At 42.9% G+C, this 13320-nt stretch overlaps 1 protein-coding gene across 16 annotated transcripts in view; it reads right to left on the bottom strand.

Moving 5' to 3' along the window:
- PTPRF (protein tyrosine phosphatase receptor type F) overlaps positions 1-13320 on the bottom strand; it is a 375339-nt gene that overhangs the window by 85095 nt on the left and 276924 nt on the right. For all 16 annotated transcript variants that reach the window (XM_077785383.2, XM_085585737.1, XM_021528106.3 and 13 more), the window contains one exon: positions 4712-4822. In XM_077785383.2, coding sequence (XP_077641509.1) covers positions 4712-4822 — 111 coding nt within the window. The remainder of the gene's footprint in view (positions 1-4711; positions 4823-13320) is intronic.

Raw genomic sequence — 13320 nt, forward strand, 5'->3', positions numbered from 1 at the left:
TCCAGTCTCTGCTTGCCTGTGATCACTGCCAGGTCCTCAAGCACTGGCAGTGCCCCTCTCCGGTCAAGTATTGTCACCCTCATCAACCCTGAGGAGAGGCAGGTTTAGCAGAGCACATTGCCAGAAGTGTGCATACAGCTGGGCTGTAAACAAACGTATTCCCTTGTTATTTAGCCATTTTTCAGATATCTCCAGTTTTGGTTGCTGACTGTTCAACCACTGTCCTCAGCTTTTACTCTTCTCCCGGTAACAGCCTTGAGCTTTGACTGCCGTTGCTATTTTGGCTGCTTTAATATTACATAAGCAGAAAATGTTCTTTTTAAAGGCGTCAAGTCTTCTTGCTCCAGGCCCGTGTCAGTCATTCAGAATTATTATTATTTACACAAGGTCCCTGCTGCAGTAAGTATCATATAGCCACAAGTAGCCATTTCAGTGAGCTCTCTCCGTGTCTGAGCCTAAGCAACTGCCAAGTTCTCAAGGGTAAAACCCTGCAGAGGCCAGAGAATTGCTGCTAGGGACAGAGCAGCAATCCTAATTTCATTTTGGGTGATGGCTCCTTGGTGAAATTTGGCAAATAAAATTTCAGACTCCAAGCAGGGTTCCCTGCTGCCAAATGAAATACTAGCCTGGCCTTTCAAAACGCAGATCAAGAAAGCACAGATTTTTGCAGTAATACCATTTCTATTTACTGCAGTCTGATTTACTAGTTTGCAATTTGGGGACAAAGCAGGTAATTCAGTTTTAAATGGCCTTTTTTGTTTTTTGGTTTTTTTTTCAAGTTCCTGTGCAGCTCTTTCTCTACAGTATGTGTAGCATTTTGGACTAGACAACTCACTGCAGTTGCCCCACTGGGATGTGCCTTGAAGGTCTGAAAAGCAGCACTTAAGAGAAAACTGGGAGGCAGATTTCTCATTTGATGTCAAGTATGCAGTCAGGGCTCCTGTAAGTACTATTCTAATAGCACTGGCATTGCTTACTGCTGTAAGCAGCACTGGGAACACTTGTAGTGAACTCCACAGTGTATTCTTACATACAGTCTTCCTACTCATCTGCTTCGTGTGTAGAGATAGGGAAGGGTAGAAAACCCTTTCACAGAGGGGAAGAGGAAAATAGCAGTGCATCTGTTGTGGGGTGCACCACACAGGCCACCACCTTCACAGGCATTTCGTAGGACAAGATCTGAGGCTGAAAATTCTTCTCTTGATGCAGATGTCCCTGAAACTGTAGACAAATGAAAAGTGAAATGTGTTCCTAAAAACCCAATAGTATAGGTGAGTCAGTGCAATTGCACTATACTCCCAAGAGCATGACAAAATGACACTACCTTTTTCTTTTCCATACTAGGTCCAATCTACCTTCTACTCTAAAATCAGTTTCTTACATATCTTAAATCAAATCTTGGATCTTTTGCTGCTAAATTAGATGGCACTCTAAACTCTCTGGATTAGAGGAATCACATCTTCCATGTTTCTATTCCCTCCCCTTCTCCCTACAGCACCATCAAGTCGCAAATCTAATCATTGTTACAATATATGGTGGTAAATGTAACCATGGACCACAAAGGGATGATTGTTTCTTCATGGTGGTAATGGTAACATCCAGACCAGCACTGGCAAATGTGCTTGTGGCTAAAGGCCAGGGTAGGAATATGCCACTGTGCTCCCTTCAAAGTCCCTGCTATGGTCCAGATATCCACCTGCCCTGGCATGTTCCCTGCTCTTGCTTTCACTCTATTCTTGCTCCTCTGATGGTCTGGATGTTTTGGGCCACCCTCCAGCAGTGGGAGGGAGTCAGCTCCCAGTGCTGAGTCCAGCCCCATCCCAGATCAGCAGCAGCAGCCAGATAGACCCATCAGTCCAGAAGCACAAGGCTTATGAGGATTGCTTTCCAGCACACTTAGTAAGATGAAAATAATAGCTCCAAGGAAAATGCATCCATTTTCCTTTACAAATCCCTGGTGTGGAAATGTTTTAACTTTTAATGAAGTCCATCTGTGCAGAAGTGCTGTCTCTAAAGGATTTACAGAGACAAGACACTAGTGTAGCCTGCTACTTCCTCCTCCTGTTTTTCCATTGATATAGAAAGCCCTGAGCAGTGCCCAGATACTCCTTCTCAGCACCCAGTCTCTTCCTTTGTTAGCATGAAAAGTATAAAGATGCTAATGAGCCTGTGCTTTCTAACACAGCCCACTCACAAAGGATTACCTGGGAGGCTAGGAAAAGGGAGAATATGATCAAAAACATAAGTCCCAAGAGTCAAGAGACAAACAAACATTTGGACTATTAGAAATGAGAGCAGGCAAAAGCAGTCCCAAGAACTACACAGACTGGAAATTAGTGCTGCTGCTCAGCACTCAGTCATGCTTCCTGAGGAAGTGGCCAAATGCTTGGGTACTCACTACAATGAGGTCAATCATTATAAAACCATCAAGCAGTGGAGGTGCAGCCCACAGACTTAATTTCCACTGTAATTTAGCATTAATTAAAGTCCTCTCTACTAAACATGCAGGCACTTTCTAAAGATCCTACTACAAGTCACTGATGTGTCTAATGACAATATTGTAGGTCTATCACAAAAAGAAAAAAAATCAGGGATTTCTATCCTGCAACCCACACTTGAGAAAGTAAGATATTTCTGTTTTTTCCTTGCATTAAAGAAATAATATAGTGTTCCCAGTTTGAGTAACTTCTTGAAGTCTTTAACTAATGTGGTAACAATAAGACCTATTTTTTTAATAGAACATTTGCTATCAGAAACTGTAAACAAAAATACCATCTAGGACCTAGTATGCACAGGGAATATAATCTGATAACGTCATCATAATTTATGGTGTGTCATATGACACACCATAAATTATGAGAAGGATTTTATCAGGATCATCTAAGTTGAAGAGAAGGACATTATCAGGATCATGTAAGTTGGAGATCCACATTGTAAAAATTATGGGCAAGAAAAAGGCTTGCTCCAAATATTTATGTGTAAAAAAGTGACAGTTAACAGCAAAACATATGTCAAAGAACATGCTTTTATCGGTGAACATGAGGATCCTCTCACATGTGCAGGCCACCCACAGCCCATGCTTAGCCCCAACAAGACAGATGAACCTTGCTGAGCACAAGCCAAGTGTAAAATCCAGTACATTCCTCAGTCCTCCGGGATTCATTTGCTAAACAAAGAGCATTCATTAGTAAGAAGTCATAAAGTTGTTAAGAAGAGGCTTTTCTACCTCTTGAAGCTTTTGTGCCTTTTTCAGCCATATGTCTATGGAAAATAGAACATTACCAGTCTGAGCATATCAGAGGAAGCAAAAGCATCCCAAATACTGCAGCAATACAGCTGGATATCCACACAAACCTATGCAAGAACAGCTAACCTGGTAACTAGAATCCTTTCTCTCAGAGAGCAAAGGGTCAATCTGGGATGAGTTTTAGTACAGCTTGCCTGGAAAATCAAATTGCAAGAATACAGGGAATTTAAATACATTGTGAGAGTGAAATGAGTGATTCCACTGCATAGATATAGCTTCATCTTCTGAATATGCTTAATTGGATACTTCAGTCTTCTGAAGACTCTTATAATCCAAATTAGGCTGCAAAATAAAAAAGCAGCCCCCATAATAAGCAAAAAAAAAACAAACCAAAAAACACCCAATGCCAGAAGCCACCCCTAGAAGCAAACAGACAGCACGAGAAGACTTTATCATTCTCATGTCCTCCTTCCATACTAACCCATGCATATACAGCCTTAAGATTGTATTTTCTTTCTTTAAATTAGAGGAAGGAAGAAATGAATATGAGGTTTTATTATTAGTCTGTTGTTTTACTATATGGGAATAAAATCTGGTTCTAACTTCCTAATAAGCACCAGCACAAGAATGTTCTTTCTTTTCTTGGGAAAACCCATAACTGCATTTCCCAGGGGTTCCTGACCAATGACTCTAGTTGTACAGTTTCATATGGAGCAGCATTTTTTTTTTCTTGCTGAAATTAACAGAAAGTGTACAGGGAATTTAGCACTTGCTTATCTCCAAGCTAATTCAAACACCTTCAATGAGCAACAAAACTGCCATGAGACTATCCTAATATATAACCTAGTTATTTTGGTATGTTGAAAACAGTTTTAAATTGGCAACATAGCGTAACCATTAGAAAAATTGCCTTACATGAATTGTGGCTAATTTCCAGCAGGTTTCCAGTGTGAGCCATTAATACCCAGAGGCTCAATCATTGATGCAGATAAAATGGATTAGGACAACTCCAAAAAGCTGTTCAGTTTTTAAAGGTACGCATTCCAAAGTAGAGGCCTAAATATTGGCTCAGTACAGCTGAGCACCTCTGGCTGGTCAGAGCATGACCAGATTTACACTACTCCACCAAAGGTTAGTTTATACTGAAACAATTAAGCCACACCTTGATCCCAATCAAGATAACTATGACACACAAGTTATGGAGCTCAAGAGAGAAAGGAATTCCCATTCTGCTCATGTTTCAGTATTTTACATAACACCATATAAACAGCAAAACCAGATTTGTGAGTCAAACACAGTATAGATCAAAAATATCATTGGACTTGCTGGTTTTTGAACAAAAGGCCCCATTACACAATCCACAGTGTAATCAGGGCATGAAGGCAGGGAATGTTCTCCTTTCACTGAAAACCACGGAGATTTTGGGAAGGAGGAGTGACCTCCTTGGGTGGAAGGTGCTCTTACCTCGAACATAAAGGTTGGCTGGGGCAGAGTAGCGGGTTCCTGCGCTGTTGGTTGCAACACATTCGTATTTGCCTTGGTCTGACTCCTCACTGTTCTCTATTTGCAGAGCTCCTGTACACAAACAAAATGAAAGAGACAATTCAGGTTATGGCAAATCTGGTAATCAGACCAACAGCCTCTGAAAAGGAAGGCCATGCCCCACACTTTTAAGGTATCTTCCTGGATAAATATTTCCTGATGTTCCCTGGACCCATAAGATACTAGCATGCAGCCAAAGGTACCCAGTCTGCTATTAGAAACATGTGAAATTGATTATTGTTATTTTCCTAATGTGCAGGGAACAAATTACTGTTTTATTTCTAACCATCCCAACCACTTCTATTTTTTTGCTTCAATAAAGGAAGAAAACATACACATACACACATATTAATTACAGCTTCATATGGGACTCCTGCCTAATAAAAGGACCTTTAATAAGTCTTTAATCAAAACAGGCAAGCACAAAGCACACATAACTGTAGCTGTTTCTTATCTGATCCACACAAAGCCTAGCAAACACTCAACAAATTACAACCTTCCTGCAAAAATTGGCAGAGCCCCATCCCCCCCACCACTCTTCCTTGGTGATGTCTCATAAGGACAGCTCTTTCTGAGAAAATACTTCGCCTTTCATCAATTTTTTCTATGTTATTTTTTCAGATTTCATAATATACAATATAAAAACATTAGAAAGTTAGTCTAGACATGAAAAATACCCACCAATGCAATGATACACCCACACTGCTGCATGGTGCTTGTGTGAAGGCCACCCTCTCTTTGTCCCCGCAGTGCCTGCTCCCCCAGCTTTGGGTCAGGAATTGCTGCTTATCCCAGGCTGCACATCCCTTGGGATATGATCTGAACCCATCCCCAAAGCGCCAAATGCATGAGGGGCTCACGTAAATTATGGCAGTAATTGTCAGGGCACACAGAGTAGCAATTTACTAGGGAACCTGTACAGTACCAGTGATGTGGAAGTGAGCAATGATCTAAGCTGGTTTTCTCTCAATCTACTCAGCATATTCCACTGGTGTCCAGCAGCGCTCAGCCTGGCAGCCTGGCCTTTCATCCAAATTCTTGCCCAGCACAGATGACTGCACAACTGGTCACAACTAAACTCCCTTAACTGAGCTCCATATGCAGACTCAAAGATGGAGATGCAGAGAAAGAAAGAAGCAGGATGCATATGACAGCAACCTGGCACTGCAGGGGTGTGTGGCCTCTGGCCAGACACTGAAGTGGCTGCTTCTCAGCCTGCTTTCCCCAGGCATTGTGGGAATAATTTTTTAAGTACCTCCAAGTGCTCAGATTCTGCTGGTTAGTATTGCCTGCAAGAAGGGAACTCTGCTCACAAACCATATACCAAACTAAAAAATGTTAACCCCTTTGCTTGTAATGATCTGAACTCATTTCTGCCTGCCACGGTTGAAAATGACCACTGAGAACTGCACTGAGAATAGCTGGTGAAATTGCCTTCTCCCTTCTTGCTGGTTCAAGCTGCAGAGGTCAAACTCAGTTTTTCTTATCATCAGAACAGAAGAAAAACTAATGTGAATCAACCACTGCCACCTACATTATTTAGAAGGATAAATTGAGACTGTAGCATAAGCCTATATGTCATGGGGAAAAATGAACTTCCCTGGGTTCTGCCATATAATAAAAATGATGTACAGAGCCCTCCCTATTGTTGCATTAGTGCTGGAAATGAGGCTTCAGCTAGACAGAGAAAGCTCGTTTGCAAAAAGTCTTTCCACCTACTAACAAAAGGACCTGCCAGCTTGCCTGGCCACAGCACTCTCTGGACACCCGCAGGCTGAAGCCTACAGAGCTCTGCTTCTTGATTCAGGGAGAACAGTGAATTTCTGCATCCTGTCTGGGAAAAACATCTTCAAGCAGACAGCAGCATGACAGGCAATGGAGCAGGACAAAGTGTCCCAGCATTGACAAGATACAGAGAATCAGAGAATCTAGAAATGGAAAAGACCTATTAGGTTACCTTGTGCATCCCTGGAGGCCAGGGCAGGATTGTTCCCTGTTGTAAATGTACTTGTCTTGTGTCCAATTCCATTTTAAATGTGCCAAGTGATAGGTCTTTCACCACTTCCTCAAGGAATTGATGCCACTGCCTGCTTATGCTCTCTGTCAGGAAGATTTTCTCGGAACTCACCATGTATTAACCCCCTTTGTAATTTTTGCTCATCATTCCTTGGGCAAGCATGTGCTGCAGAGCTCATTCCAAGTGCTTCCATCAAGCTTGTCTGGAAAAAGCTGTCTGTTGCAAAATATACCCAAGTTTAATAAAAAACCCAACTGGCTGGGCTGGAAGCAGAGCCAGTTTCAAGTGATAGTAATGTCTGCCTAGAAAAAAATTAAGATCTCTAGATAATTCTGCCATAAACATATGACCCTTTTAGCCATTTAATACATATCACTGGTGTTTTTTTACCCTTTATACTCGTGATCACTGTGCCTCTTAAATGTCAATCAAACTGTTTTTCATCTTTAGGGATCTCAACAGCAGAAAGAAAAAAGAGAATGAAGAAAATGAGGGGAGTTTCAAAAGAAATGCTATTATTGCCTGTCAACATAGACCAATTTCTAGAGTCATATAACCATGCAACGTGTCAGCAACCGCCTACAAACTGCTCAGGGACATTGGGCAAGGGACTCCAGGTTTGTCTGGGCTGGCACAACTATTCAAATTATGATGTGTCAAAAGGAAGACAAGAACCCAGAGCAGAAGGAAGTTAACACAAACCTTTCATATGAAGCAGAAAGAAAATAGGTCCTGCAATAAATCATCGTTAGACAAACATACAGATCCTGCAGCACAACTGACAGCCAGCAGAAACTGGAAGGATTGTGGTAAACTGATTGCAGTCAGCAGGGCTGTAGTCGTTTTCTTGAAGGACAGCCTACAACTAAGTGATGGATCCACGAAAGTGTAGGGTGTCTCAGAGTACAAAGATTTATGAATTAAGTTAAAAAGCTCAGACACTTCTGGAATCAGAAAGCTGGAGACAGACATGCATCTGAGGCTTGGGAAAAAAGAATTCCTGTAAAATGCTCTCAGCCCTAGTTCAGTGATCCCAGAGAAAGAAAGACATTGTTTCTTGGAAGGTTCATGTCTAGGCTGGACAGGACACATGGACTACAGGAAAGTTAAGAGCTGGGTTCTGAGTAGCATCTTTCTCTGAAATTCATGGAAGCTGCATCCAAAGACGCTCAAAAGCACAGTGAATTCTTTGCCTTGACAAGTGCAAAGGATCTGATTTCTATTCCTAGTCCTGTCAACATCTCATAATCTTCTGCGCCTCTGCAAACCAGGGCTAGAAAGGCTGATTTACTTTTATTCATTACTTTGGGATTTATGTTGCATAAGTTGTTCAGTGAGGCCTCGTTCACACAGGATGTTACTGCAGACTTCCCACATGGACTCCCCCAGTGCTCCTGTGCCAATTGCTCCCATTTGTCTGGCCGAATCCTGATGTGCAGTCAGACAGCAGGGCTTCAGTGGATGCATGAGGACCATCAACCACCAGGACATGGACACAAAAACACAGAAGAGCAGTGAACTCTCCTTGTTTGGCTTGTTTGGGAGCCTGGGGGGGCTCTGCAGCAGCACGTGAACATCGGAGTGAAATCTGTCCCTGCTGAGCACCACTTGGCAGGGCTCCAGAGGAAGAGGGGAACAATTCCTCACCACACTGCCATGTCACGTCAGTCTTGCTTGTGCCTCAGACCTGCTCCTGATAAGACATCTCAGCTTATCAGAGAGCTGACAACTCCTGAGAAAAAACTCTGTCAGCTCTCCTGTGCCAGGGAGAAGGGTAACAAGGCAGAGTTTTCTAGGGCTGAGGGCAGGAGTCAGCCCTGCTGACTGACAAGCATTCCTTACTTTACATTCCTTATTCCTCTTTCCTCTGTACTGGTATCTCCTTGCCAGTCTCTCCCTTTCCTCTCCTAGCTTTTCTTTTGCTCTTTAACTTGGGCATAGACAACAGCCCTGTTAGCAGCTTTCCAAGATACTTATCTATTCAAATATACTTGTGCTCAGGCAGAATCATTAGTTGCAGTGACAGTGGTTAAAAGAAGCATTTATAAAGTCCCCTGCACAGGGAAAGCATGGGGAAGGCAGATCCTGATAAGAGAGGATTTTTGGCAGTGCTCCATACTGTTGTGCCATGGAGGTCTTGTCACTCTCTTCTCTAGGTGACAACCCAAATGTGAAAGGCTCTGAGCTGCCATACAAATTGATCTCTCTGAAATCCTGCTCCATAGCTCATTGGGAGCTTGTGCTCTCTTCTGCCAGAGAGCATTGGAAGGAGCCAAACACCACAGCTCCTGGGACTATGCTTTTCTGTGTCAATTCAGGTCGCAGCTCCATCCCCAGCAGTTGGAACAGCTCTTTTTCTCTACCAGGGCATTCACAGCCTCGGTCCTTTGGGCTCACAACCAGGGGACTGACTTTTTGCGGTGGTTATAAAATCAGACATGGAATTAAATGCTCCTCTAAGTACTCAAGAGTCAGAGAAACCAGGCTGCAGACACAGCACTCATCTAAGGAAAGGACTTGCATTGCAGATGCAATGAAGCCAGCTACCTGACCAAGGCCCTTCCTCTCAGCAAAGAGGCAAATTTAGCCCACCTAAACACTAGAGCACATGACTATCCCTAAAATCCTCCCTCCTTTTCTTTCCTCCTGCTTCCCATCAGCTTCTTTCACAAAAATACTACCTGACTTCTCCTCCAGCAGTATTCCTAGCACCCTCTTCAGCCAGTTCCCTCTTCAACAAGGGAAACTCAGGTGTGGGTCTCAATCCCTTTTGCTAAAAATTTCCTCCTAGAGAAGGAGAATTTCTCTAATAAAATCCAGAGAGCTATGCAGTAGGGTCAGAGACAATCCCGGACCAAATAAGGACTCATAAATGTGAATATGGTGGACAAAGAAACAATATGAAGCCCTGACAATGGGAGAGCTGGGCTCTGACATCCTGGCTGCTGCCCGAGATAGCTGTGGGAGCTATGAAAAAACACCAAACCATGTGAGAGTCGCTAAAAATGAAAATAAGTATTTCCCATATTCACTATTTTTGATAATTTATAACAGCAGCATCTCCCAGCTGTTCTAGAGAATTGTACCTAGCCTCCACAAGCTATTGGCACTGCCAAATATGCAAAACAAGGTAACTACAAATGTATTTTCATTGTTAGTGTTCATTATGGTTATTATGCCTGTGAGGACAAGGATTGGCATACAAGAGGCCTCTTCTGGATGGCAGCACTGCTGAGAAATCGCTCTTCTGAGCACCAGAGGCAGCTGCTGATAGTACCTGACTGCTGCCAGGAGCTGGACTCAGGCAGAGAGGGAGGAAAGGAGACCCAACATTCTCGGCAGCATGAGGCCTCCTCTTAGACAGCAGAGTTTCAGGATGCTCTGATCTCTCACTAGCAGGTACAGGGAATCTCGGGGGACTCTGCCTCAGAAGCAAAACTACAGCACTGTCAAAAGCACAGTAACACCTCTGTGTGCTTCTAAAGGGACATGAGTCAATCTGAATGTGACAGTAAGAAAACTGGCATTACAAGCATTTCCAGGCACTACCCCACCCAGCCTCCCCCTGACACTTCTCCCACAAGCAGATCTCGTTTTGAAATTGTTTTTCTTTTGCTTTTTTTTGGTGACTGGAAAAGCTCAAGAAACAGGAAGAAAATCCTATAATACACAAAGTACAACCAAATGTACAAACACATACTCAAAAAGAGACAGCAAAATTCTTTTAGTTTCCTCTAATCTCTTTGGATAGCTTTACACTCCAGCTCGCAGGATAGCGTTGAAATAATGGAGCTATATTTAAACCAGTTCACTTGGGACTGGAAAAGGTTTAGCTACAGCTATACAGAAGTCGGTGTGGGTGTTTACCTGGCTTCCCAGACAGCTTCTGACACCCAAGTGAGCTGATCTAAAGTTAATTCAGACAGACCTCTGCTATGCTGACGTCTGCAAGGAAGAAATACTCTTATGTACAGGAACCTCTGATATTTCCTGTGGTGACAGAAAGTAACAAATAAATCTGACTGGAAAGGGATAATGCCTGAGATGATGATATTTCTTTACCTCCTCATGTGTTTCCAATCTAGCGCCTGCTCAGCCCAGCACCCACTAGAAACATAACTGCATTCTACTCTCTCTTACAGGCCAGAGCAGGAAAATGCAGCCAGGTTTCACAAAGGGTGAGCGAGTTAAATTGCAGAGAAATACTGGAAATTAACATCTTACTTTCTACTTTCAAAATATAAATGGGGCAGAACTTGCTTAAACATGGATATGCTGATATTATCTGTGGGTCACCTTAAGAAGCCAGCTCTTGCCTAATCTGACAGGCATTTGCCAGCTCTGTGTCTTTCCGATGAACAGTGATTTCAAGATTAAATTACTAGCTGAGGCAGTCCCAGAGGGGTAAAGAGTGAAGCTACAAATGGAAATTCTGAATTATGGATGGGTAGTTCCTCCCATTTAAGGAAACCCAGAAATGTCTTGGACAGAAAGACCAAATATGTGTGGGTAAGGTCAAAAGAGTTTGTTTAGAGGTAAAAATCTCTTCCTGTTTGGAGGGGTGCATGGTAGAATATCTCAGGTCATCCTCTATATAACCATATGCTGTTCCCTCCAGGTGGGCTTGCCGCTGCTCTGACAGAAATGTCCCCAGGAACTCCAAGAACTCCAGACACACAACTCCTAGCGACACAGTCACAGCAGCAATGAAATCAAACAAAAACCACCCCTTCCCCCCAAACATTATTACCAAAAGGGTTCATTTAGTGTAATTAGTTCACCCTTCCTTTTGGACCAAATTAATGGATTCCAAAGCATCAAACTTACCTTAATGAGGAACAAGAGTGCAGCTGGGTATAGAACATGGCAGAACAGTCACTTCTACATGGACACAACCTCACCATCATAAAAGCACTTTCATCTAATCTGTCATTATCTTTAGAAATTCAATGACCTCCATTTTAAATAAAAGGCATCAGGTTGACAGAAATCCTCTAGGAGAAGCCAGAGAGCAGCACGTGGCTTCTGTTTGCTCTCACAGAAATGTCATATTTGACATTCAAACAGGACACATATATTTTAAATAATGTCAAGAACACTCTTAAAATACCTCATCAGGACTCAAACGGGGGTGGAAAGGGGGTGGGGGTGCGGGAAACTTATGTTTTATGAGATGGATGGTTCTTTTCACAGAGATGCCATCGGCTCCCAAGCAGGACGTATGGAGCATCCATGTGGTTCTGGTGCTGAGTCACTAATGTCATCAGCTGGGATGGGCATGCAGCAAAGCGAGCGGGGAGGCCCTGGGATGGCTGCACACTCAGCGTGCTCGGCCGGGAGCTCAGAGCGGATGGCGAGTTAGCATTCCATCTGTCACTTCATTTTAGCATTTGCAGTAGAAATAGGAGATGAAGAAATAGTTTTAAGGAGTTTGTAACATCACAGCTGTCAATCTCCAGTGTTCCAAAGGGAGGAATGACAGATACGTAAGCCCATTCATACAAAAATAAGGTTTGCAGTCTACTTCCCTGACCCAGATCTGCTACAAAGGCAACTTAATGCAAATACGTATCAAACACCAATTCACATTTACTCTAAAATCACTTAACAGTAGCTGAAAACATTAACCCCCAGCAACAGAACCAGTTCCAAGACTAAGATTATTAACTTCCAGCAGTGATACAGGGAAAAAGACGAGGAAAAGGGAAAAGGGGAAAAACGGAACAAACTATGGTGTGTTGATTTATAGGTAGTAGTCATTCTGTCAAGAAATCCAGAAGTCAATCAAGAGGGGTAACCAAAATCACAAGAGAATTCAAAAGGGTCTTAGCACATAACGCTGATTAACATGCTAAAGTTAATCTAAAGAGACAGCTTTGAGTGTTTAGGCTGGAAAAAACAACACCCCAATTGGAAAGTCATTACTGGTGCACACAAGCTGTGAAAACTACTACAGGGACTATGCACCAGACTTGGCTGGGCTGTCAAACCAGGGCTGGGTTTAATTAATGAGGGCTTAAACAGCCAGAAACACTTCTGATTTATCTACTTAAAACAAACTTTAATGATGCGAAACAACATCAGAATGTCCAGCTCAGAAATAGGGGGTTCTGGGTCAGTGGTTCTCCACTATGCCATCACATTAGAGGGTGAGTGCAATTGAAAGAGAAACATGAGGAACACAAAGGTGCCTCTTACCCCAGAGTCACATTTGCTCAGCCTTTCAAGAATTTTTCTCCTTCCATTTAGAGTTTCATGACCACCAGCAGCAGCACAGATGAATTTGACTATTCTCTTGTGAAAATGTTACCTCCATACACTTACACCAAAGCAATCCATCTAAAACTCCTGAGACACAAGACCTCAGAAGGTCACAACTGTGTGGGAAGTACAGAGATTTTCAGGAGCTGCAAGAGATGTCAACTCTCCTGGGGTGGAGGCCTGGGGGCATTTCCCAGACTTTTGCAAACTTTCCATTGAATAACCCCCTTTCAACAGTGCAAAATTGCAATGG

Source organism: Lonchura striata, chromosome 8 (assembly GCF_050655825.1).
Source record: "Lonchura striata isolate lonStrDom1 chromosome 8, ASM5065582v1, whole genome shotgun sequence".
Taxonomy (NCBI): Eukaryota; Metazoa; Chordata; class Aves; order Passeriformes; family Estrildidae; genus Lonchura; species Lonchura striata.